Source organism: Acomys russatus, chromosome 1 (genome assembly GCF_903995435.1).
Source record: "Acomys russatus chromosome 1, mAcoRus1.1, whole genome shotgun sequence".
Classification (NCBI taxonomy): Eukaryota; Metazoa; Chordata; class Mammalia; order Rodentia; family Muridae; genus Acomys; species Acomys russatus.
In genome coordinates, this window is record NC_067137.1 from 8,878,158 (window position 1) to 8,905,774 (window position 27,617).

Here is a 27,617-nt window from a genome sequence, read left to right on the forward strand (position 1 = left end):
AGCAACTGAGAAAGAGGCTCCCCATTTATTAGGACAAACTATTCTTGCATAATCAGTATAGTTTTCATTATTAAGCCCAAGGTTGAAACTTATTTTTATAAAAATCTATCCTGAACAACAAAAATAATTAGCTATTTAAAAACTTTATTTCAATACATTTTCTTCAATATTTCTTCAGTAGATAGCTGTAATACACTCAAGAATTTGAGCACTAACAGCTAACGACTTAAGTCAAAAAAGGTATTGTCCCACCAAGGGTTTCTAAATTTAGGCAAAGAGATCTTGACACAATTGGTTCTGAAAATGAATGTTGCTTGATTAAAAGGAGAGCCCAGAAATGTCTTCACACAGCATGTGTGATAGTTCGGGAGACTGCTACAATGAAAGCAAATCCTCATAATAAATCAGTGTGATCTAGGAGATAAGGAGGCTGTGTCCCAAGGTTTGAGAGGTTGTACAGTACACACAACAGGAATACATGTCTCAGCAGTAAGTGCATTTTCAAAATAATAAGATAAAAATATTTTATAATAGAAAGTGTAGATTCATTAGGTTTGAATGCAATCACATAATACTTAAAACTGGTTAACAATTAATCTGGGCTAAGGTGCACTGTGAAAAAATTACAGCAACATGACCAAGAAAGGATTAATATCTCTATATATAACTAAGCTATACTGGACTTATATGTTCAAACCACATGATGGAGAGAGCCAATTAATACATGTTTCCCCTAAATCTCAACCTGCTGTCTCACACAACACACACACACACACACACACACACACACACACAAAATGTAAAAAACAATTTAAAAGAAACTGCTAACTACATCCACTCCAACATTCTATGTTTACTTTTGTACTTTTTATGAAGATATTTTCTATAAATTACAGTAAAGTAAGTACTGAGCTTAGAACTAAAATTATTTTGAGATACATAAAGGACATTTTCCATGTTGTAGGAATAAATCAGAATGACCCTACGTTTTCAAAAAAAAAAAAAAAACCTTCCTAAAATTTGCCAAATGACTAGATCTAGTCTGAGTTTAAAGTTTCTGATTCATATAAATGTCTGCACATAACTGAATTTAAGGAAATCAAATATTTCGAAAGAATGACTTCAAGAAATAAATGACTTTCTGGTTTGTTTGTTTTTTGAGACAAGGTCTCTCTGTGTGTAGCCCTGGCTGGAACTCAGAGATCCACTGTGCTGGGCTTAAAGGCACGTGCCACCACTGCCCAGCTCAGGAATGCTGACTTTTATAATGCAAGAAAAAGCAGCAAGCATATCATGATCCATTTCTGTAAAACACAGAAACAAAACTCTATCTTTATGCTTATAAATGTGTATTAGCAGATAGAACCACAAGCAGTGGTAAACCCTAAATGCAATGAGACTAGAAAGGGATGTAAAGATGAGCAACTTAACTTCCAAACACTTTTGTATTTATTAAAAAAAAAAAAAAATTACTAATCTAATAACAATTGAGGAAGGGGAAAAATCCTCCCACCACACTGGGAAACAATTTTTCAGACACAAAGCACCAAAACGCATATACACATATAATCAAACTTTTCTGATAATCAGTGCTGAAAAGAACTCGAACCAGAAAACTTAAATTCTGGTTTTTATTCCACATAAGTATACTTTGTTACTAATAACTATCTTTTAATGACAGCTTCAATTTCTTGTAAACTAGAAATAATTTTCTCCCAATTACTGTGAAGATTAAATACATATGACTTATATGTCATAAAATGTAACAAATGGCAGTTATATACACTTTATGAAACCTGAATTAGTTGGCAATAAACACCAAGAAGAGCAATAAAATGGAAAGCCCGTTTTCTCAGGGACTAATTTAAGTCAGATGACACCTGACCAGAATCAACATCTAACCCTGTAACAACTCTGCTAAAAGGCAACCTGAAAAATGATTCACGACTAACAACCCTAAAGTCAACTACCATCATATGGCTGCTGTAAAAATTAACTGGGCTAAAGTAGCTGTTAAGTGCAAAGAACAAACAGCACAGACTCACAGAAAACAGTGATTTTGCAATACCACTATGGTTCTGCCATTGGTGATCACCACAGCCTAAGCTTCCTAAGCTCCCTAAGCTCATAGGGACTGGCACTATTAGGGGGGTGGGGGGTGGGAGTGGCCTTACTGGAGTAGGTGTGGTCTTGTTGGAAGAAGTATGTCATTGGGGTAGGGCTCTGAGGTCTGAGGAGCTCACACCAGGCCTAGTATGTCATTGTCTCTTCCTGTTGTCTGTGGATCCAGATGTAGAACTCTCAGCACTGTGTCTGCCTGCATGCCACCATGCCAATAATGAACTAACTCTCTGAGCTGTAAGCTAGGCCCAAATCTTTTCCTTTGTAGGAGCTGTCATGGTTATGGGGTTTCTTCACAGCACTAATCAATACAATGATTTATCACACAAAAGTGTGTGTATGTTACTAAGACATCACCAGCATAGAAAACACTGACTTCATCTCACTCACTTGGGGGAAAACACTACTTAGTTGGATCTTCTTTGGCTCTCCACTTAAAAGAAGGCAACATGCACTCAGCATCTCTGTTTGCTATGGAATTAAATATATGTAACAATTGTATACTTCTAAATTAAACATATGTATTTTTCTACATTCCAAGTAATAATATTCTTCTTTATAATACAACTAACCTTTTGTTTTATAATACAAACAAGTACAGTAACAAAACCATGGAATTAAAAAAAGGAAACAGTAGCTTAATTCCAACTTTCAGGTGATAGGAAAAAAATGAGCAAACCTATAATTTCCACAAACCAACCACATTTTTCAAAACTGACTTCAATCTGAATGCAGACTCATTCAAAGGAACTATGATGATCATCAGTTTCACTAGAGGGGAATGAGCCTCCTGTCTGTTCCTGTCCCTCCTTGCTAAGGCTCCAGGGCATCTGTATCTTTAACGCCGCTGCCATAGGTACTAAGTCACTTTAAACTGATAAACGCTATCTTGCTAACATGCGCCACCAGCATCACTCCATCTCGTCCAAAGAGCAGTCACAGCTCCTGGAAACTAGCGTGCTTTCAGGATACAATACTTTGTACTAAAACGAAACTTTAGTCCAAATTACCATCAGATAAACTTTTGGCTGTTCTTTCATGACCACCTTATTCAAATACTAAAATGCTCTGCAGTCATGACAAAGTTTACAACCCTAACAAGAGAGGTCTCTCTATAACATATTGCTGGAAAAAGCAGGCTGCATAAAAGCACATACAATGAACCTCACTTTGATAAAAATAGCATGCACTTTCCGGCAGGTTACAAAACAAAACTGTAAAGTTGGCCATCAAGATGGCTCAGGGAGTAAAGGCATCTGCTGCCAAGCCTAATGACCCGATTTTGACTCCTCCGGACACACATGGTGGAATGAGCACCAATTCCATCAAGCTGTCTCCTGACTGTCACGTGTGCACTGGGGGGTGGGAGGACAAATTTATACCTAAGTACACACATGACAAAAAAATATGTAAATATATAAACAATTAAAAGTACATAATGTAAAATGGTTGTGTTTGACCACACACACACCTGTAATACCATAGAGAGAGCAGGGAGATTTTGGAGCTGGCACGCATGTGCGTGCATGTGTGCCGGAGTGTGAGTATGGTGACCCAGTTTCAAAAAGAAACTCATTTAAAAAAAAAAAAAAACAAAGAAAAAACAAACAAACAAAAACCAGATCACACAATAATGGGGTATAGCTGATTTGGGTAGGGAGGGGGGGGAAAAGGTACAAGGTAGAGACTCTATCTATTGAAGAGCCTAAGGAGACATTTTTAGAGTTGTTAATGGCTTTTGTATTAAACTCACCCTAAGAAATAAAAAAGATTAACAGTAAAAATGATAGAAGCTGAAGTACTCCCACTGAAACTCTATAATCTGTATAGTGTGGTCTTACAGTCTTGTCTCTTTTAGAAGCTGGTTCTTCTCATTTTACGGTTAAAAAAAAAAGGTGTTTCACTCTTATCTGGTATTTCCAGGGATTCTCCCTCCCGCTTTCCTTCTTCTTCAGATTTTTCCCTTTATCTATTTCTTGACCAAGACACATTAAAAAAAAAAAGTTCCTGAGGGCAAGGGGGAGGACGGCCACATAAAATTGTGGGAGTCAGTTATCTCTTTCTACTACATGGGTCTGGAGATTTATTTACACATTGAGCCATCTCCCTGGCTACAGACATCCTTTTTGTTGTTGTTGTCATTGTTTGTTTTTTGAGACAGGTTTCTCTGTGTAGCCCTGGATGTCCTGGACTCACTTTGTAGACCAGGCTGGCCTCGAACTCACAGCGATCTGTCAGACATCCTTCTTACAGGCTTGCTGACTATGTCTACACTTCTGTACATGGCACAGGACAGAAAGACTCTTGCCTAGCAGACAGAATCAAAGCTTCACACTCTTTAACAGGCCAGTTATGCCTCAGCATCCTCAGCACAGAGCACTTAGCTCACATATCTAGACACCAATTAAATCAAACTTTAAATAATTTCTATATAGATGCTGCTGAGAGATTCATATGAATGAAACTGATCTTTCCTTCTCTTCCTCCTCCTCCTCCTCCTTTTTTTTTTTTTAAAAGACTATAGAGCCCTGGCTGGCCTCAAATGCACAGAAATCCACCTACCTTCACAGGTACCTGTGTATACCACAACACCTGGCCCAAGAATTAAATAATGTAAAGACATTTGGTAGAATGGTTAAGTATCTATAAATCTAGGGGGTTTTTGGTTGTTGTTGTTGTTATTATTATTATTGCATCAAATTACAATGCAGACATTATAAAAATTTCAAAAGAATCTTTCGTAGGATCACATTTCCCACAAGGCTTTAGGCTTTAATGAGAGATAATAACATCTATACAAAAAGAATTTTGATTGCCTTCTATGTAAGTAATATACTAACTTTATTCTGCTTGCACTTAGATGTAAACTCATCTTAGATCTTACTGACAGAAAATGAGATATAGCTTATTAGCTTCTATCTTAGCTGCTATGAAGATCAGAATACAATTCTACTTAGCACAGCTTCTGGTAAGTCTGCCAGTATTTTCTGATGCTCTTGTTATTTTAATACAACACAATTTTACTGCATAAATGTTTTAAAATCAGGAGTAAGATGGCTACTGTCAACATTAACAATCTGGATTAGAGCTGGGCACAGTGGCACATGCCTGCAATCCCAGCACCCAGGGAGGCAGAGGCAAGTGGATCACTGTGAGTTACAGGCCAGCCTGATCTATAAACAGGACAGCCACGGCTACAGAGAAACCCTGTCTCAAAAAAACAAAAAAGAAAAAGAATTTGGGTCAGATGCCATCATTCTATATGGCAACTTCTGAAATATCACCAAGCCATAAAACACTCAAGCTCAATAAATTTAAGATATCTGCTGCCATTTAATTTTTAATTAGGAGGCTGGAGCAAGTAAAGTTGGCAAAAAGGTTTAATCTTCTTGAAGTATCTGGAAATACACAGTTCTTTACAGAAAATAGTGAAAGGTGCACAATTTAAAGTTTGCTTAAATTTACTTACCATGTCTTTTTAAAACCAATAGTTCAAATAAAAAAAGCTTACATACCTTATGTAAACAAGTGTCCACTACCCAATTGCACACATTCTCCAGGTCATCAGATACCTCAAGCCTAGACTTAACAAATTCACAGAGCTCCTCATTACTCATCACATCCCAGATCCCATCACAAGCCAAGACGACAAATTCATCCTCTTCTGCTCTTAGAATCTCATAGACCTCAGGCTCTGGAGAAACAAGTTGTTCTGTTGGGCCCTTGCCATCAACACACTTGTAATCATAGTCCCCCAGAGCACGAGACACTGCTAATGAACCATTCACACGCTGTATCATTACACTGCCTCCTGCATTCTGGATGCGCTCCTTTTCCATGGGATTACAAGGTTTGTGATCCTGGGTAGAAAAGCAGACTTGTCCATTCCTACACAGAACAGCTCGGGAGTCACCACAGTTGATAAAGTAGATGTGTGTAGGTGAAATCATAACACCCACTGCAGTTGAACCGCTCCTGTCCATCCCATTTCTGAGGTCTGAAAAGTTACGCATATACTCATCAATTTTCAAAAAGCCCGTTCTGATACCAGTCTTAACACTTTCCACTGAGGGCTCAAGGGCAGAGCCTGACTTGCTGGCTGCCCTGAAATCTTCATTAGTAGTGATGTGTTCTAATAAATGTGCTGAGCAGTAATTTGCCACTCGGGATCCAGCATGACCATCATAAACTGCAAAAAACGACCAGTTTTCCAAGCCGTGAGGGATACCCACAACAGCTGTGTGCGCGTCTTCCATTTCCACTCTCCATCCTTGCATGCTGCTCAGGCCATAACGCAAACCATTCCCAGCACCATGAGCATTGTGTTTTTCAGTTTTGGGCTTATCCAAAAATGCACCCATGTTTAGTAATGAATCTGAAAGAGAAAAAAAATTATATGTTTATATTTACCTACAGTGCTCCATTTATTCTGGACCAATTCATTTCATGTGCATTTTCAGCAGTACCTGATTTACTAGGATAACAGAAGCTTCCTGAAGTTCTTTTTAAGACACGGAGTTTTTTAAAATGACTTTTATTATTATTTTATGTGCATTGATTGGTGTTCTGCCTGAATGTATGTCTAATGTGAGGTGTTGGATTTCCTGGAATTACAGTTACAGGCAGTTGTAAGCTGCCACACAGAGCTAGGAATTGAACCTGGGTCCTGTGGAAGAGCAGGCAGTATTCATAACTGCTAAGCCATCTCGCTAGCCTTCAAGATTCCGATTTTTATATCAAGCACATAACAGAATCCAATTACCGTATTTTCCAGTGTATAAGATGACCCCCAACTTTAACTTTTAAAATATAGTTTGCAGTCCCCTCTTCCAACGCACACTCTGTGCAGCAGACTCGGGCTGCAAACTCTATATTTTAACTGGAACGCACAGGGTGTGCATTGGAAGAGGGGGCTATGAACTCTATGTCACCCAGTCCTGGAACTTACTATGTAATAGAATTCAGAGAGAAAAATCCACTTGCCTCTGCCTCCCAAGTGCTAGAATTAAAGGTGTGAACTACAAAACCGCTGATATCAGTGTTTCCCAAAAGTACACTGATGATGAAAATATGCAAACTGACTGTGATGACGCATGTCTGTAATCCAGCACTATGGAAGAAAGAGGATCAAGATTCAAGGCCAGCTTGGATAATACACCTCAAAAAATTAGAAGAATGTACAGCAGCTGAGCTCAAAGACAGCTCGGCTAAGCTAAGTTTTACTTCAGGTCAGCATGGTAGCATCCTCCCAGATACTTGTGAGGGTAAGGCAGGAAGACCAAGAGTCGTCTCAAAACAAAACAAGCTCCTGGGCCAATACTGTTCCTTACTGTACTGATTTACAACCTACTTTCCCTCTGAAGGCACTTGCTCTAGATTCAAAGTTCTGAATGAGCAGCACCCAACTGAGTTTAAACTCTTTTACAAATTAACATTTTGATAAAGTTCCAAACTGATCTTATTTTAAAGCTGGGATTCTATTTTTAAAGCATTATAAAGTTTCACTATTATTTTATATATAAAGTGTACATAAGTGGCTAAAGAATAATAAACAATATAATCCATGCCCCTACCACAAAGTATATCAGGGCCAGGAAAGCTCCTTTTCTTCTTCCTGGACTCTTCTATCCACAGTGGGCAAGACCTTGCATTTGCAATTAGTGTTCCTTGTAGTTGAACCATTTCCTGTACAACTTAGTTGCATACACTTAGGAAGTGATATAGGATGCGTTCTTTTTTCTTGCTCAACACTACCCTTCAATGTTCATCTACACTGGTACAGCCAAATTCAGTTCATTCACTATACTGAATTACATGCCTATAGCACAACTTATATTCTCCACTACCAATTAATGTTGGAGTTATTTCCTTTTTTCTTCTTATTGTAGATAACAATGTTTTGGAACAATCTTGTTGTACATGTATACATTTTCCCTACAATATATACACCTATATTTAGGAAATGCCATTACTTCCTAAAATATATACCTACGAAGGGACTTAGAATATGTAAGCCGGGCGTGGTGGCACACACCTTTAATCCCAGCACTCGGGAGGCAGAGGCAGGCGGATCGTTTTGAGTTCGAGGCCAGCCTGGTCTACAAAGTGAGTCCAGGATGGCCAAGGCTACATAGAGAAACCCTGTCTCGAAAAACCAAAAATAAATAAATAAATAAATAAGTAAGTAAATAAAATGTAATTGACAGAAGAGGATTTTTCCCCATTAAAAATCATAAAACAAACTTCTCAAACAAGTACTGTCTAAATATTCTCTAATACCATTATCTTTAAAACATTACTTTGCTAACAAGTAACCATTACCTTGAGACAGTGTATTGTGTTTTCCAAATGCATCTGCATACTGCTGACAAATTAGCAGCACTAATTTAAATTCCTCTTTAACAGCAAAAGAACGTTGTGTGGTAAATTACACAGTCTTGGTCACTTCCACTTAATTTATAAATACTGCAAAACCCTTACCGAATTTTAAGGTCACCGTTTTTAGAAAATGAAACACACTGACAATACCCTAACAGGACTTTGTGAGCTCTGGCTTAAAATGTCTTTCCTGTATTAACTTGTACATGAAAGAAGCAGCAAAGCATTTCCACCTAAGTTCCTATAACTTAAAAAAAAAACCAAAAAACTATATACAGCTAAACATTACTGATGACAAGCTCTCCAACAAAGAATAAGAAACCTAATCTTGGGCTGGAGAGATGGCTCAGCCGCTAAAGGCTAGACTCACAACCAAACATAAGAACCCTGATCTTAGCTGACTCTTCTTTGTATGGCTGCACACTGGCCTCTGTCCTTCCTCAGCGTCTCTGAATCCCCTTCTTCCACAGGGCAGTGCTCTGTGCTGCTGGGGAAGCACTTTTACTTCCCTGGACAGCCGAGCTGCGACATTTACAGTAACAATCATCAGGACACATTAAGAAGCACAGATCTGCTTTAAGGCTGATTTAAATGTAACTATGGTTGTTTAAAAAATGAATAGACTGGGTAGAGAGATGGCTCCAGAGGGTTGTATTTTCAGCAATCACGTAAATCCAGTTCCCAGGGATCCAATGCTCTTTCCAACCCTGTCAAAACCATGCACCCATACAGCCCCCTCACATACGTGCAGGCAAGACATTCTGGTTTGTTTGTTTGTTTGTTTGTTTGTTTGTTTTTGTTTTTTTTCGAGACAGGGTTTCTCTGTGTAACCTTAGCTGTCCAGGACTCACTTTTGTAGACCAGGCTGGCCTCAAACTCAGAGCTCCGCCTGCCTCTGCCTCTCGAATACTGGGACTAAAGGGGTACACCACCATGCCCGGCAGGCAAGACATTCCTACACACAAAATAAAAGTGACTCACCCCTTTAAAGAAAAAAGATAGAAGCTGGACCTGGGAGGCAGAGGCAGATGTATCTCTGTGAGTTCTATACCAGCTGGGACTGCATAAAGAAATGGGAGGGAGGGAAGGGGGAAGGGAGGGAGGGAGGAGGGAGGAATGGAGGAAGAGCAGAAACTATAAAGTTTAAGCCTCTTGCCTTGAAGACAGATTTTGGCTGATCTTATCAGTTATGCTGTAAGTGGTTTATATTTATAAACACTCATATAAAACTGACAATGTAGAAAACAAGAGGACATCAAAAATAGGTTTGGTTTTGTTTTCTAAAGATCAAGAGACTTAAAACATAAAGACAAAAAAATGGTATACTAAACATTTATGTAATTGATTCTTAAAGACGCAAAAATCAAGAGTGTTGACTATTTTTGTTTAACACAATTTGGAGCACTGAAAATCCCAGGCTGTGAGTTTGAGGCCAGCCTGGTCTACAAAATGAGTCTACAACAGCCAAGGCTACATAGAGAAAACCTGTCTTGGAAAATAAATAAATAAACGAATGAACGAACGAATGGATGAATGAATGAATAAACAAACAAACAAACAAACAAACTGTATTCTTGGCTAACCTGTAGATCAGACTGACCCCAACTCAAGAGATCCACCTGCCCCTGCTGCTGCCTCTTGAGGGCTGGGATTAAACACGTGTGCCACCATGCCTGGGGACCTCCTTTTGTTTTTTCTTTCTTTCTTTTAAAAAACTCTTTCTTTCGTCTTTCCTTTCTACCTCTGCCAAGTCAAGGTTCCTGAAAAGCCAGGTTTGGAGCTTCTGAACATCTCCCAAGTTCCCTTGATGGTACCATCAAGGGAAGCAGAGGCAGGCAGATCATTTTGAGTTTAAGGTCTACAAAGCAAGTTCCAAGCCAACCAGAGTTATACTATGAGACTCTGCTTCAAAAAATAAAAAAATAAAAAATGCAAGACTTTACCAACACTTATAACATACTACTTTACATATTTAATTATCCTTTTTTCACCTCCACAGACAGACAGACAGACACACACACACACAATGTACACAAGTACTAAATGTTAAGAAACAATTTTTGTTTTTTGGTTTTGTTTGTTTGTTTGTTTTGAGACAAATAAGCTCTGTTAGGTCAGGCAGCTCTCAAATCTACTACAATCCTTCCTCAGGTGCCAAAGGGTTGGGATTACAGGCTTGTGTTGTCATACCTGCTGACTTTTTTCTTTTTAAATTAGTTTAAAAAGAAGTGGTGTAAGCAACCAATACTCCATTCTAAATAAATGCAATATATTTCTTATGGGCACATTCTCCTTTGAGTTGAAGTAAACAGAAATTCCTAACATGCTAAAAGGTACCACAAGAAGGCAATCTGAGTCATAACACAAGGAAGTTGTATATTCCCACAAGAAAAGCACAAACTACATTAGGTATCTGACTTCTGTATTTACTTCCTTTTAGATATCTTCTACCTTTACAAAAATTTTAAAGATCTTATTTTATCTCAATTATTCTGAGTCAAATTAAAGAGGTCTTACACCTCTGGCTCCCTCATAAGGGAAAACAGTAGGATTTAGGGTCTCCACAGAGTGAATAAAATTGACTTAATCAAGAGAGGTGGGGAAGAGACTTGTACCTGCTTTGTTTGTCTGTTTGTTTGTTTGTTTATGGTTACAAGTATCCTGTGTTGTCCAGGCTGGCTTCAAACCTCTGATCCTTTGCACTTAGTCCTGCTATTTGAAGCGCCAGAGTAGGTTGGTATATCTTAGAGGCCCCCTCTTCACTGAGGAGGAGGGAAAGATGAGCTGAGGGGGTAGTGAAGGTAGGACTGGGTTGATATCAGTCTGTAAAGTGATTAAAACAAAACAAACCCTGTCTTGAAAAGCCTTTAAACAAAACAAAACAAACAGTGAAAACAAAACAAATAAGCAAAACCCCAAACTGAACCTGCTGTTCCTCATGCCTTAGAACCCTGAGCGGCCAGGACTGACTGAAGGAATGTACCATGACACCTAACTCTGTTTTTAGGTACATAGTAAGGTTTAGTTATTTATTAAGAGTCATAAAGTCGGGGCTGGAGAGATGGCTCAGCGGTTAAGAGCGCCGCCTGCTCTTCCAGAGGTCCTGAGTTCAATTCCCAGCAACCACATGGTGGCTCACAACCATCTATAATGTAATCTGATACCCTCTTCTGCAGATAAAGCACTCATATGCAATAAATAAAATAAATAAATCTTTAAAAAAAAAAAGAGTCATAAAGTCATTTTAACAACTGATAGTTTCCTTTTCATGGCATCATTTACAAATTTTGGGTATGAAAACTTATTTATATGCTTTTTTTAAAAAGCTTATTGGGGGCTAGAGAGATGGCTCCGAGGTTAAGAGCACTTGCCGTTCTTCCAAAGGCCTTGAGTTCAATTCCCAGCAACCACGTGGTGGCTCACAACCATCTATAATGAGATCTAGTGCCCCCTTCTGGCCTGCAGTTGTTACACGCAGGAAAATATTGTATGCATAGTAAATAAATCTTTTTTTTTTAAAGGCTTATTGGTACCAGATTTTTCTGAAATGACTCTAAAATTTACCATGTAATAGGAAGCCCAGAAAACAAAAGTATATACACACATTTAAACTTCAAAGAATTAAAAGATTCAAAAGATCTTCGAAATGTATAGTACTTGTCCCTACAGTACAAACACATGCGATTAGCACACCATCTCACAGCAACCAGCAATGGGAAACAGGGAGAGGAATGTCTGCACACTAAGTTTGATTACTAACTCTCAGGAATATCTGCTTTTCTAGAAAAGAACATCTCTTCCTGTTGTGAGATTCTGGGTTTAGAGTCTGCATAATAAATGAACTGCCAACTCTTGAATAGTTAGGACTGTACACAACGAGGGTACTGCTCACAAGAAACATAGTTAAATAGACATGGGCTTCCTAAAGACTGACTCCTTCTGCTAAATGATTAACTAGTCCCAATTAATTAATCCATTAAGGATTTTACAAAGATGTCTCTATTGCTTGCTTTGTTTTGTTTTCAAGATAGTATGTCATTCTACAGCCCAAGGCACCCTTACCCTTGCAGCAACCCTCCTGTCTCATCCTCCTTAATGCTGGGATCCTAAGTGTGAGCAACTATGCCCAGCTTCTAGAAGAAAATCACACTAGTTCCCACAATGACGGCAAAAAATCTGGTGCCCTGGTTATCTGAGAAAAGAGAACCACAATGAAGAAAATGCCTCCATAAGACTGGCCTGTGGGCAAGCCCGTGGACTGGGGGGGTGGGGGGGGTGCTCCCTTTTCTTATGCATCTATCATTTTTGGCTTTTCTCCATGTAGCCCTGAGGTTAATAAGTCTAGCAGACTCCATGACAAGCTTCAGGTTCTTTTTAGCTTGGAGAAGGCCTGAGCCTCCATTCTTCAGAAATGTGTGCGGTGGTTACTGGGGATACCACAGATAATGGGCAGCCAATCAGGGACGGCCTAGCCACCTGGCCAGAGGAAGATAAGGTTTCTCAAGGTTAGTTTACTGTCAGTCTAGAAGTCTTATGATTAACTCATGACCACTGATTAAGGTTGTCCACACCTTTCCGGTCTTTTCAGTTTGAATGCTCCAATCATATTAAAGGTCACCAAGCCCTCCCTTGGAACTCCCCTGCATGCCTTTAAAAAGAGCCTGAGAGCTCTCCTTGGGATTGCCATTTTGTCTAAATGGTGATCCCAATGGTGATCGCTGCATGCTGGACTTTGCTTTTGCAGATGGCTTCGGACTCCTGCTGGTCTTGGGGGGATTCTAGCAGTTTGGACATAACACCCTGACTACTGAAGAACTCACTACGTAGGCTAAGAGGGCCTCAAATCACAAGAGATCCACCTGCTTTTGACTCCTGAGAACTTCAATTAAAGATTTTCTTGATTACTGATGTGGGAGGGCCCGGCTCACTATGATCTGTGCCATGCCTGAGCAGGTAGTTGTGGTCTCTGGTTCAGTTCCTACCCTAACTTTCCTTGATTGTTAAGCTGAAATAACCCTCTCTTACCCAAACTCCTTTTGGTGATGGTGTTTTTAATCACAGCAACAGAAACCCTGAGACAAATATCTCACTGTTTGGAGTCAAATGTGCCTTACTGTATGAACACTAAGAACACTCAGACACATACTTATCTTCATCCTGCACTGGATGAGAAATAGTTTACCACAGACAATTAAATGAACTATTTCCAGCTTTAAATTATGTTTATGTATTTTACAAACCAACCTTCTTACTGAAACTTTAATCAAAACTAAATTTGTTTATTATACCATAACTATTTATCAGATTTAGGTTTTGTTTGTTTGCTTTTTTAGGGAAGAAGCAACCAACTTGTTTAATTTGAAAACTTTTAAATTTGTTTTTAGGTTTTGAGGCAGGATCTTGACACACAGCCTACTGGCCTCAGACTCCAGATCCTCCTGCCCTAACTTCTTCTGTGTGCTGAGAATAAAGATATGAGCCACCATACCTGCCTTAATAGGGAACATTCTGATGGCAACACTAAGCAAAACAAACAAAAAAGAAACCCTCCCTAAAGATCAAAAAGCAAGTGTTACCTGATCCAAGCTTGCCTCCCTGTATTATCTACCTATAAAGTCTCATGTAATGAATGAATGGACTTTTAAAGGACTAAACATAAGAACGTATTCCGTTGTTCTTAAATGCCCCAAACTAAATCACTGGCACTCTAAATACACAAGACACAAGCAGGAAGAAACATGCACAGAATTAAGACCAACACACTACAGAGCACACCATGACCACATGCCCTCCCGCAAACACAAGGACAGGCAGACTGGCTGACGGTCTATTTAGGAAACAGGTGGCTGGGCAGAGGATAGTGGCACATGCCTTTAATCTCAGCACCAGGCGGGCAGAAGTATATGCATTTCTGTGAGTTCCAGGCCCACCTGGTTTACATAGTGAGTTTCAGGATAGCCACGGCCATGCAGAGGCCCTGTATCAAACAACAAACAGAAAAAAGAAATTGGAAAATCAAAAAGTACATCTTTTGGGGATAGGCAGTGAAGAAGGGACAGTCGTTGGAATGGAGGTGAGTGAGAAACAAGCTCAAAGTGAAGATCTTTCAGCAGTGATGGTGAACACTTCACTCTTGGGCTTAGTCATCTGCTCCAGAAAGCAGATCCGTGGATAAAAAGCAGGGTTGTAGTTAACATGGAGATCTTTTCAACCACCCCAGCGTTGAGGCTCAAACCAAGACCTCACACCATCTACACAGGTTTTAACCACTGCTCTAAGACACACAAGCTCCCAAAGACTACCTTTAGGATTGCTAAAGAGAGGAATGTAGTCAAGTTAAAAACAGAATCACAACCATCTATCAACTAACACTTAACTTACATACTGACCCACTCCCCTCCTATCTCGGTTTTAAAACAGGCTCAGAGGTGTAGGCCAGTATTATTAGAGCGCTCACTCAGCTTAGGTTTGAGCCACAACACAACACAACACACAAACACACAGAGTAAATAAATGAATTAAAACACCCATGGATGCCTGTATATCAGAATGCACCTATTGTTTATAAATACATGAAAACCAAGAAGCATCAGTTTGTTTTGTCTGCAACGATAACAGAAATGATTATCCTTCTGAGCTGAAATAAAAATAGAGTATGCAAGAGAACAGGGTTAAGGAATATAAATTAGAAATTTAACTACTCCACTAAAACAGTAGATTATAAATACCACTTATAAAAATGGCAACACAAAGGAGAATGAAAAGTTTATATTCCTATTTAATCTAATAGGGGCTGGAGATATGGCTCAGCGGTTAAGAGCACTGCCTGCTGCTCTTCCAAAGGACCTGGGTTCAATTCCCAGCACCCACATGGCAGCTCCCAACTGTCTTTAACTCCAAGATCTGACACCCTCACACCAATGTTCATAAATTAAAATTAAATAAAATATTTTTTAAAAGATTTGCCCATATAAAAATGCAAACAAGTTTGCTATATGACTAGTGACGAGGCTATAGAAATTATGAGACTCTATAGATCACTTTCTTCAAATAGGTCTATCTATCTCAATAACTGTAAGAGTTGAGTAACAGGCACAATGAAGTTCAATACACTTTTTATGTGTATGTCTGTTAGCATGTGCACATATGTGAAAGTGCCTGAGGGGGCCAAAAGAGGGCACTGGATCCCATGGAGCTGGAGTGAAAGGTCACTGTGAGCCATCCTATGTGGGTGCTGAAAACCCAGCTTGGGTCCTCTACAAAACTAGTTTGAGTTCTTAGCCACTGAACCATCTCTCCAACACAATGCATTCTATTTGAATCTTATATGTCTGAAATTTTCCATAAAAATAGGCTTTTACAGTTAATTTAACAACTCATCAGGTTGTCTTATTCTAAGCAGAAACACTTGTGCCTTTAGAACTCAGAATTTCCAGGAGGAGTCCATGCTGGTAGAAGGAAAAGGCCAGGGTCCTAGAGTCTATTAGACAGAGAGCTTATCTCACATGGTTATGACATCTTGTTAGCTCACCTTGCAGAGACTGAAGACAATAATATGAGTCTATATCTTGACCAAAACTGTAACTACATCTCATGTCAGGTCATTGAGACTGGACTCAATGTCACTGGGCCTCTTTAATTGTTCATCTTCCCAATGTGGCCACATTGAATGAATCTCCTTTTCTCTGTTTTGTCTAGGTTTGCCCAAATCCCCTCTTCCTGAATAACCATACCTAGATACTTTAAGTTTTGAGCCCTAGACAATTTAAATTTCTAATGTGTGTGTGCGGGGAGGGGGAGCTTCCTTTTAAACAGTTTCATTCTCCCTTTATTCCTTAATAATTGCAAATGATTTACGATTTGTAAAATTTACAAATAATTACAAATTACTCCCACTTTTAACAACATATGCCTAAAGAGAAGAACTGTCCACTCTTTATAGCATCATGAGGCAAACTGCAGCAGGTCTGTCTGAATATCTCTGCAGAGACAACCATGATACCTAAGAAGGCATTTACAGCCTTCCTATATCTTAATTTTGAGCCATATGCTCAAAATAACATGTAGTCATATTAAGTAAATACTGCTGTAGTCCTTATGTATGGAAGGAATTACTTTAAATGCTTGATGCCTAGCTCTTTTAAATTATATTCTTTTAAAAAATATATAGTCGTGTTTGTGTGTATGTGTGTGTAAATAAAGATTTAATTAAATATCACTAGGCAAACTTTTAAAAAGCTTCAACAAAAGATATCTTGATAGTGCATAACTCCTTTCCCTGCAGCTGCCAACCTTGTAGTAGAGGAACGTGTGGAGGCTGGCAGGCTGTGCATAAAAACAGCACAATCTGTCAATTCCATCCCATCAAAAGGATGAAGTAGTGTCAGGGATCCACCCCTCTGGCTCATGAAAAAAAGACTTCTTCCAAAGTTCTTGTTCTCTTAACTTGAAAATAATTAAGCAACAACAGTGATATTTCCTTTCTTATAAATTCTAGAAGCCAAACACTATCAAGATGCATATATGTGTCATTTAAGCCTAGTAACAAGCCAGTAAGGTTAGCGTTCTTTTATAATATTGTTTATTTTGTTATTTTTAATTATGTGTGTCTCTGTGAGTATATGCCCATGAGTGCCAAGGCCAGGGGCATCAGATCCCAAGGAGCTAGAATTACAAGCAATTTTGTTTTATTTGTTTCTTGTCTTTCGGGGCAGGGTTTCTCTGTATAGCCCTGGCTGTCCTAGAACTCATGCTATAGAACAGGCGAGCCTCAAACTCAGAGATCCGCCTGCCTCTAGGATTACAAGCATGTACCACCACCCCCACCTGGCCCACAAGTTACCCAAATGTGGATGCTAGGGGTCAAACTCAGGTCCTCTGAAAGAGAAGTAAGCACTCATAACTGCTGAATCTTATCTCCAGCACTCTTAACAGTCATTGTACAGTGGGTGGTGGGGGGTGGTGCCGTCAAAGGAGCTTACTAGAAAAATCTGGTAAAGTCCAAATAAAGTCTCAAGTTTAGTTAACAGAATATTAACAATATAGCATTTGTAGTTTTGACAGCTATACCACAATAATATAAAAAGTTAACATTATAGAAACAGGTTAAAAGGTCTGAGAGAATCCTTTGCATTGCCTTCATAACTTTTCGGTATGTCTAAAATTACTTTAACACTGCAAGTTTGCTTTTTTTTTAAACATGGAAAATACTGGGCGCGCTGGGGGGTGGGGGGATTCAGTTCAGTTGACAAGTGCTTGCCTAGCATGAGGAAGCCCTGGCTTGAGCTCCAGCAGGACATAAACCCGACATGGTGACCCACATCTGTACTCTCAGCACTTGGGAGATTGAAGCAGGAGGATCACAAGTTCAAGGCCAGGCTTGGCTATGTGAAACGAGGTCAGCTTGCACCCTCACCCAAACACACATGGAGGGAAGGAAAGGCAGTTCCCAGGTAAGTGCCTTCCACCTGTAGGTTGGATAAGGTTAGGCTAACAGGGAAATCCCATCTGCTTTCGCCCGTCATACTATAGCGTCATAGAAATCTGTCCTAAAAAACGTCAAGATTAGGCCAGGTGTGGCGGTGCAGGCCTGCGATACCACCACTCGGGAGGCAGAGGCCAGCCTGGTGGACAAAACGAGTGAGTCTGCATAGTAAGTGTGAACTGTTGATTGGACAATTCCATTTCTAAGGTATATGAAACATAATTTTTTAAATGAACAATCTGAGAAATAGTATTTGCATTATATCCCTAAAGATAAAACAAGTATCCACAAATCCATAGTGATAAAAATAATAAAATATAAATGGGGAAAACAAAATCTTGAAACCTTATACATATAACAGTCTGTCCTTAAAGAAGAGAAGCACTACATTCCTCCCCATCACAAGTGGAGTAGGCATAGCAACCCCATCTCAAAGAGACTGATGGGAGGGGAGCACAATCACCACTAAGCAGACAAGTATCGCCATAAGCCAAGTGATCAAGGTCAGCAGCAACTGTTACAAATCATGTCCATATCAAGTTCATCACTTGATACACAATGAAACAGCACATTACATCTGTGGTCTTTCTCCCTCACACACACCTATAGCCTTTAATCATAAGAAAGGCAGTAAATAAATCACAATATAGGACATTTTATAGATAAATCACAATATAGGGACATTTTACAAATATCTAACCAGTATTCCTTGAAGGTGTCAAGGTCATAGGAGGAAAAGTCTGATAAACTATCACAGGCAAAAAGGGACTTAAAGAGACATGCTGACTAAAATATAATGTGGAACATTTATATAATTTGGCACATTTACATAATGGGGTATATTTACATAATGTAGGATCCTGGAACAAAAAAATGGAGCTAGGTAAAAATAATAAAATATGAATAAATTACAGGTTTCAGCTAATAATGTGTCAAGGGGTTGAAGAGATAGCTCAGCAGTTAAGAGCACTTACTCCTCCTGCACAGTATCTGGATTCAGTTCCCAGCACCTTATCAGGCAGCTCACAACTACTTGTAAATTCCAATTCCAGTGGATATGACACCCTCTAGCCTCCACCGGCACCTGCACACATATGGTGTACATTGCACGCTCTCTCTCTCTCTCTCTCCTCCCTCTCTCCTCTCCCCTCTCCTCTCTCTCTCCCTCCTCTCTTCCCCCTCCTCCTCCCTCCTCTCTCCTCTCTCTCTCGTCCCGCTCTCTCTCCTCTCCTCTCTCTCTCCTCTCTCTCTCTCTCTCTCTCTCTCTCTCTCTCTCTCCCTCCCTCCTCTCTCTCTCCCCCACCCCTCCCTCTCTCTCTCTCACACACACATACATAAATTTAAAAATAAATCTCAAAAAATTAATATATCAACATTTGCTCATTAATAAGTGCAGCTGAACAGTTCTGGTGAGTTTTCCCATACTAACAGAAACAGGCATCTGCCAAGGAGACAAGTCGCCTGAAGCTCATTTACATGACTGGTAATGGATGAGGGGCGTTAGCCAGGGATTCACAAGGGACTGCCCCAAGGAGTACATACATGTGGGCCCGTTTGAGGACCTTCGCACTATGAGGACTTTCTCAGGAGATAGAGCAGCTTACTGTTACTGTGCAGTTAGTGTCATTTGTACTGCATTCTGTAGATTACAAGCAAGTTATTAGACCTAATCAGATTCAAGGGGAAGGAAGGTTAAGTCCCATTTCTTAAAAGACAAGATTAAAAATCTGCAGGTGTCGCTCGTTGAGAGAACATGCTGAGCATGCAGGAAGCCTTGTGTTCAACCTCCAACTTTTTTTATTTTTTTTAAGTTTTTCGAGACAGGGTTTCTTTGTGCAGCCTTGACTATCCTGGACTCACTTTGTAGACCAGGCTGGCCTCGAACTCACAGTGATCCAATTGCCTCTGCCTCCCAAGTGTTGGGATTAAAGGCATGTGCCACCCACACCCGGCTTCAACATGTTTTTTAAAGAGACAAAAGTGTGTGTGTAACAGAAGAGTTAATATATACAGTCTGAATATAGACATACATATACCACAGTTTGCTATAGACAAAGGTGAGAAGCCTTCCTAAAAGCCTAGTTAAGTTTGCAGTCAGGCAAAGGCAGACATGTATAACTCTACCACAGAGGTAGAGGCAACAGATCAAAGTGAGTTCAAAACCAGCCTGAACTACATGAGACACTATTTGTTTGTATGTTTGTATGTATGTATGTATGTATGTTATGTATGTATGTATGTATGTTATGTATGTGTGTGTATATAAGTTTGAATGTGTAAATACTGAAACGCTTTTGGTAACTCAACTTCTAGAAATCTTGGAAACCTAAAGAAGGTAACAAACTCTGAGAATATTCAGTAATTTCAGACGACTGATTTAGAAACTGCTTAAATACAACACTCTATGAAATGCTTAGAATTCCAGTCTCCCTAGCTTCCATCACGAGCGATGAACATATGACCAATGCACACAACAGCATATCACCCACCTTAAAAAACCACTAAGTAACAAAAAACTTGTTATTTATAAGAACACAGATAAACCTTTTATCAAGTGAAATATGCCAGGCACAAATAGCTTACAGTAACTATGTAATTAATACTATATAGTTATTATGCTGCACTGTGCAGTAAATGCCAATAAAGAAGTTCTGGGCACATTCAGAACAAATATCACCAGTACAGGCCACACTATAGTACACAACGAACAAAACAAGCAACACTGGAAACTGAGGCTCTACGTCACCTGCAGAGGCTCCAGCAGCATGCCTACAAACCACTGCTGTAATATTAACTGTACAGAGCTAGGTAAGCAGCAAATCTGAGTTCTAACTGTGGAATTTCTGGTATTTTCCCCTATAGATATCTCCAGTTCAAAGTTAGCTGGATCCAGAGATGAAGAACCTGCAGGTTACAGAGGGCAACTGGGTAAGGAATCTAAATCCACTGAACTTGGAAGCAGAGTAGAATGGTAGATGGGGTATGTGAGAGAGGACAGGGACTGTGGTGGTTTGAATAAAATGGCCCCCATAGGCACACAGGGAGTGGCACTATTAGGGGTGTGGTCTTGTTAGAATAAGGGTGGCCTTGTTGGAGAAAGTGTGTCACTCTAAGGGTGGGCTTTGAGGTCTGCATGCTCAAGCTCTGCCCAGTGTGGCACAGTCTCCTGCTGCTGCCTGCGGATTAAGATATAGAACTCTCAGCTCCTCCTCTAGCACTGTCTGTCTGTATGCCGCCATGTTTCCTGCCATGATAATAGACTAAGCTTCTGAAACTATAAGCAAACCCCAATTAAACATGTTCCTTTATAAGAGCTGCCATGAGTCGCTTTGGGTGGTAAGAATGAGATTATGTAGCACTCAGGAGGCAGGGGAAGGTGGTTCGCTGTGAGTTTGAGGTCAGCCTAGTCTACAAAACAAGTCCAGGACAGCCAAGGCTGCACAGAGAAACCCTGCCTCAAAAGACAGAAACAAAATGGGGGCCGGGGGGAGGGATGGGTGTGCTCATGCCTTTAATCCCAGCACTCAGGAGGCAGAGGCAGGTGAATCTCTGTGAGTTCGAGGCCAGCGTGGTCTACAGAGAAAGTCCAGGACAGTCAAGGCTAACAGATAGAGACCCTGTCTCGAAACCCCCCACCCCCCCCCACACACTAAAGAGCTGCCATGCTCATGGTGCCCCTTCACAGTAATAGAGACTCTAAGACAGGGAGGTATTGGTGAAGGGATAGAAATACCCAGTCAGACAGACACATGTATTTAAACTGACTACACTGGTGTGCGCCTATAATCCCAACCAACACCTTAGGAGGCCAAGACAGGAGGAACATAACTTAAAGGCTATCCTGAACTCCCCAGCAAGACCCTACCTCACAAAAAACAAATATAGGAGCTTGAGAGAAGGCTCGTGGATTAGGAACGCATATTACTCTTAGAGTAGCCAAGTGCAGTTCACAACAGCCATGCTGGGCACTTGACAACTGCCTACAGTAACTCCAGCTCAAAAGGACCCAAAGCTTCTGACCTTCTCAAGCATCTAGTCACCTGTACACACCCACTCACACGTGTGTACACATCTGCAAACACATGCCTATAATAAAGTAAATCTTTTTAAAAATAAAATTAAGATTTTTAGAAGTATTTTTAGGTAATAAATATTAGCTTACTCCAACTATTCTACATCATATGAATACATGGGGATTAGAGACAAAAGCACACACAGACACACAAATTTGTACCTCATAAGCATATACAATTTTAATGTGTGAAGGGGGGGCTAAAATTAAAATGATAGAAATTGTCTTAAAGGGAAAAAAGGCAGGCTGAGAAAACCATCCCCCAAAATGCAATTCCCCACATTCTCTCAGAAAGAAAGAGAAAATAAAAGAAAGCTGTCAATCAAACGAGGGTACAATATCTAACTACTACAAAAGAATAGAAAAGGGGAAGAAAGAAATTTATCAAAGAAATAGTTGAGAAGTTTCCCTGGCTAGCCAGTACTGCAAATGAAGACTGAAAGCAGAAGCACAACCAAAAACTAAGTGAAGTTTCAAAACACTAGCATTAATGATGAAACCCTAAACATTCCCAGAGAAAGGAAAAAACTAGGTCACACTATTGAACCAGAAACCAAAACAGTATCTGAAATCCCCAAAATTTTATCAGGTAAACATGCAAGTAATTTCCTGCAAAACTGTTATTACAGTCTTTTCAAAGGAATTCTTATAGACGGCAAGAAAATGCAAACATTATACATAATGTAACACACTACAGAAGTTAAAAGTATGGCTGATATACACATGTATCACTATAATTAAATCTTAAAAACAAAGCCACAGTGTAATAATATTATTATTATTTTAATTAGGAAACTTAGCTGGGTGAGATGGCACAGCCTTTAATCCCACCCCTCACGAGTCAGAGGCAGGTGGATTTCTGTTAGTTTGAGGATAGCCTGCTCTACAAAGAGAGTTCCAGGATAGCCAAGGCTACACAGAGAAACCCTGTAAAGAAAATTTATAGCTAACAAGTTTCAAAATGAGTATGTAGCAAAAATATGCAAAACATGTTTTGACTAGTGTAAAAATTAAAATGACTATAAAGATGTTCTTAGTAATTACTTCTTTGGAAGAAAAGGATTGAGAAAGAACCTGGATGCAAACAGAAAAATGTTACTATGATTTTGTTAACGGGATCATGGATCATTATTCAAGTTAAAACTAGGCTGTAGAACTATTCAAATAGCCTGCATACACTACTACAGAGACTCTTCGCTGGGTAAAATATCATTCTAGTACATTAATAGTCATTAATATCCATATCTTTGATAAATTTTAAAGTAATACCCTCCAAAGGGTGTTTGTTCTGTTCTATTATGGAGTGTGAAAATGCTATGTAAACACATATGTAGAACAGAAACTGTTTAGTTAAAATAAATGTCACTTCTGTTTTAGCAGAAGTCTGGTCTAACACTTACAAACAAAAGATCAGCTCATTTAAATGTATCTGCTTACTCAATTTTCTGAAAGCTCTTTAAAACTACTTTCAAGAAGAATGAGAAAAGATAGTCTGATGGTATGTGCCTATAATCTCAACAAGCAGGAGGCCAAAACAAAAGGTCAGGGCGTTCTGGGCCAGCCTGGGGTAAATACTGAAAAACTGTCTTAAAGGGGGAGTGGAGAAGACTTTATAGCTATTTAAGTTTTAGTATTTTCTCAAAATCAATGCAAATTTATAATCAGCAAATCATTGTATAAAAAGAACATATTTTATAACCTCTGCCTCCTGAGTTCTGGGATTAAAAGCACTTGCCAGCATTCTCAGCCTAGTTTTGATTTGTTTCTAAACATAATTTAAAATGTTAAAAAAGTGCTTTGGGCGGTAAGAATGAGATTATGTTGCCGGGCACAACAGCACACGTCTTTAATCCCAGCACTCAGGAGGCAGGGGAAGGTGGTTCGCTGTGAGTTTGAGGTCAGCCTAGTATACAAAACAAGTCCAGGACAGCCAAGGCTGCACAGAGAAACCCTGTATCAAAAGACAAAAACAAAATGGGGGGCAGGGGGGAAGGATGGGTGTGCAGGGAGAATGGGATCACACCTGCCCAGTGCCATATGCATGAGCAGGGGCCACAGCACTCTTGAGACAGAGACCCCAGGTGCCTCTAAAGAGAAGCTGGTAAGTGGTGGAGAAATGAAAGAGAAACAGACAGGAGACTCGAGGGTAGTGAGGGAAAGCCTGGTGTGAGTAGCTGGTGACGCCACCTCTGGGTCCCTGGCCCCGTAGTAACAGAGATTTGTTAGCACCAAAGACCAAGGCGAACAGCCCTGGGTCTGGGAGGCAGTCCTGGGACATGTTGATGTCTGAGGGCTGTGCAGAACTGGCCCCACCCTCCTCTGGGCATCATGGAGCACACTGTAGGAGCTGACCCCGAGGAGATGAGAGTGGAAGAGCTGGCCCTGCACATGGCCTGGGCAGCACAGTAGAGCTAACTCTGGATGTAGCGGTTGCAGAGGCTGTGCAGTGGCATTAGCAGCAGAGAAATTACCTCCCCTCCCTTTTGCCCTCACCACCTGCAGTGGGTGGGAGAACGGGACATAACATCAGCGTCATGGGAGCAGGAAAGCTGTCCCTGCACCTCACCTGGGCAGCACAGTACAGCTGACCCTGACTGCGGAGGGGGACATGCACACAGGTGAGCTGACTCCCTCCCCCCACCCTTGCCCCTTACCACCCATGGCAGACAGCAGAGCTGGCTGTGGGGTCATGAGCTGGCCCTGGTTACAAGCTCACATACCTCTCAGGCCCAGATCCAAGTCTCTGAATTGGCCTAAACCATCAGTGAACTGCGGGAGTGCAAGAAGTTTTTAATTTATTCACTTTGTTCATGTGTACATACCACTGAGCATGTATAGAGATAATAGCACTTTAAACACTGCTTTGAGGTTAAGGTCCATGGCCTTTCTGAATAACACAGTAAGAGGTTTTACTCTTTTATCAAGTCTGTAAACTTCTCTATCAATACTGCTTACCTGATTTATTCTCGTAATCTACTCATTTTCAGGTAAAGAAAAGATTCTAAGCCCAGTCTGTTTGGACTTGAATATTAGATATGGACGTATTATCTACATGCTAATTGACAAATTAAATCTTTCTTATAACCCAGTTTTTATAAAATGAGAACACACAACCTCCACACCAGTAAAATCACAGAAACTGAACAGTTGGTTTCATTCTTTCCTCCATTTTTTTAAAACTGCATTTTACTTATTACGTGTGTATGCAGATACACACATACCACAAAGAGCTAGAGAATTTTTAAAACTCTTACAAATAAACTGCTTTCTAGTTCCAAATTTTAATTGAGGAGACCATGTATGAGGGATTATCAAGATATATTTCTATAATCTAGCCCAGTGCCCTTTACTTCCAACCTGCTGCTAGACAGATCAACAGCTATTACTATTACAGTGTTCACAAATGGCTGCACTAATTCTGAAATCTAGTTCTGTCAACTGCTTGAAAGAGCAGAGAAAAAGAACACATACCCTCCTCTATGAGCAAACACACAGAAACTAAGCAATTGGTCTCATCCTTTTCACCAACTTTTTAAAATTATGCTTTATCTGCATGTGCACATGTGCGCACATGTGTCAAAGGACAACTTGTGGAAGCTGATTCTTCCCCATCATGCAGAGTGCAGGGACTGAACTCGGGAAGTCAGGCTTGGTGACAAGGGCAGGCATTGCACAGTAAGTTTTATTATTTTTGTTTTCTGAGAAAGGTCAGCCCAAGAGCTTCCTGCTTCTCCTCCCCAAGTGCTGGGATTAGAAAAGGAGTGAACTACCAAGGCTGCCTTTCAATTTTTAATGATTTAGTATTAAAGCTTAAGTAATTTTTCTTCAAAATATCAGCAAGATTACTTAGAATTTTTTAGATAATCATATAAAAGTTCAAAAGAATTTGAACAATCAAGTAATTAATAAAATGATTGTATCACTTTTATTGTATAAATTAGGTAAGTAGACATTGACCACACCCAGCTCTGACAGCCAACAAATACTGTTCATAGTTATAAAAGCATTTGAAGTTTTAAAAATTCCTCAAAAGTGAAATTTGGGGGTGAAAAAACAAGTCATTAGGTCACAGGTGTTGTGAAATCACCTCACATGTGAGACAGAGCACAAGGCGGACGCCTGCCTCTTTTTCCTAGTCTGGCAGCACAGCCAGCATCACTTTCCCTTCGCTGGGGTTAGACCCAGAGCTTCACCCACGCTAGGAAAGCATCTTACATGGACCTTACACTGTGCCCAAGGGTTTCAGATTCAGGGCAAGAGCAATCCTGTTTTAAGGATTTAAGGATTCCCTTTGAAGGAAATCATCACTTCAGCTATAAAAGAGAAGGACAGTGTTGCTGACAGCTGCATTCTGCTTTGCTAGAAAGTTTACTTGGAAAAGAGTGTCATCATTGTTTAGCTATGAACAGTATGTCTGAAACGCAAACGACAGGCAGGTTTGAGCTGTGAGCAGAGTATGTATGTATACCAGCCACAGCAAAAACAAAACAAAAAAGCAAACAAGAACCAAGCCCACTTTACTGCCTGATAAACTTTAAACTAGAACTTCTCAACACAGGAAAGTGACAAAAGAAGAATTAGTTATCGGCTCCCTAATCCCAGCATTGGGGAGACCTTGAGACAAGAGAATTGCTGTAAGCCTAAGGATAACCTGGGCTACAGAGTGAGAATTTCCCTAAAGATTTACCATCACTTATGGACGTTTCTTTTTTTTTTTAGACTGTTTGTCTTTTAATTATGGACATATGGTTCTAAAACAGGCAAGAATATGGATGAGCCTCATTAACCAAAAGAAAACAGACATCAAAACTATATGGCTGGAGAGAAGGTCAGTTGTTAAAGAGCACTGATTGTTCTTCCACTGTACCAGTGTTCTGACTCCCAGCACTCACACGGTGGCTCGCTACAATTTCTAAGTGCAGTTTGAGTAGATCCAGCGCCCTCTTCTGGCCTTTAGAAGTAATGCATGTGTATGTACATGCACACATAGCTAAAACATCCATACACATAAAATAAATTAATTCTTAAAACTTTTAGTATATACTGTATAATTTAAATAAAAAAATTTTTTAAATTTTTGTTTGTTATTATGTATACAGTGTGCTGTCTGCGTGTACACCTACAGGCCAGAATAGGGCATCAGATCACATTATAGATGATTATGAGCCACCATGTGGTTGCTGGAAATTGAACTCGGGACCTCTGGAAGAGCAGTCAGTGATCTTAACCTCTGAGCCACCTCTCCAGTCCCTGGAAAAAAAAATTTAAAGGCCAAACTATTACAACATACTGGGTCACTAGTCAAGAAACCATAAAAATGCCTATGATAATCTGGATAACTGTAGAACCCAGACAAACTAACATATCTTCTTCATTAACAATTACAGGACGCAGTGGAAGGCTTAATAAAGCAACACAACTGAGAAATGGTAGCAGAGAGTTTGGCAGTATTTTGGGGTTCCTACAATGAGTATAATATGATATAGCTATGTCACACCCCAGATACAGGTGAGGCTCCAGTTTAAAAATCCTGACTTAGTCTTTGACACAACAGCAACCTAA

The 27,617-nt window shown here is 39.9% G+C and overlaps 1 protein-coding gene across 4 annotated transcripts in view; it reads right to left on the bottom strand.

The window, feature by feature from the left end:
• The window catches only part of Ppm1b (protein phosphatase, Mg2+/Mn2+ dependent 1B), a 61,207-nt gene that overhangs the window by 18,937 nt on the left and 14,653 nt on the right, over positions 1-27,617 (bottom strand). For 3 of the 4 annotated variants that reach the window (XM_051160632.1, XM_051160580.1, XM_051160565.1), the window contains exon 2: positions 5,637-6,496. In XM_051160632.1, coding sequence (XP_051016589.1) covers positions 5,637-6,482 — 846 coding nt within the window. In that variant the 5' untranslated portion in view covers positions 6,483-6,496. The remainder of the gene's footprint in view (positions 1-5,636; positions 6,497-27,617) is intronic. The other variant, XM_051160708.1, reaches the window with a different exon arrangement.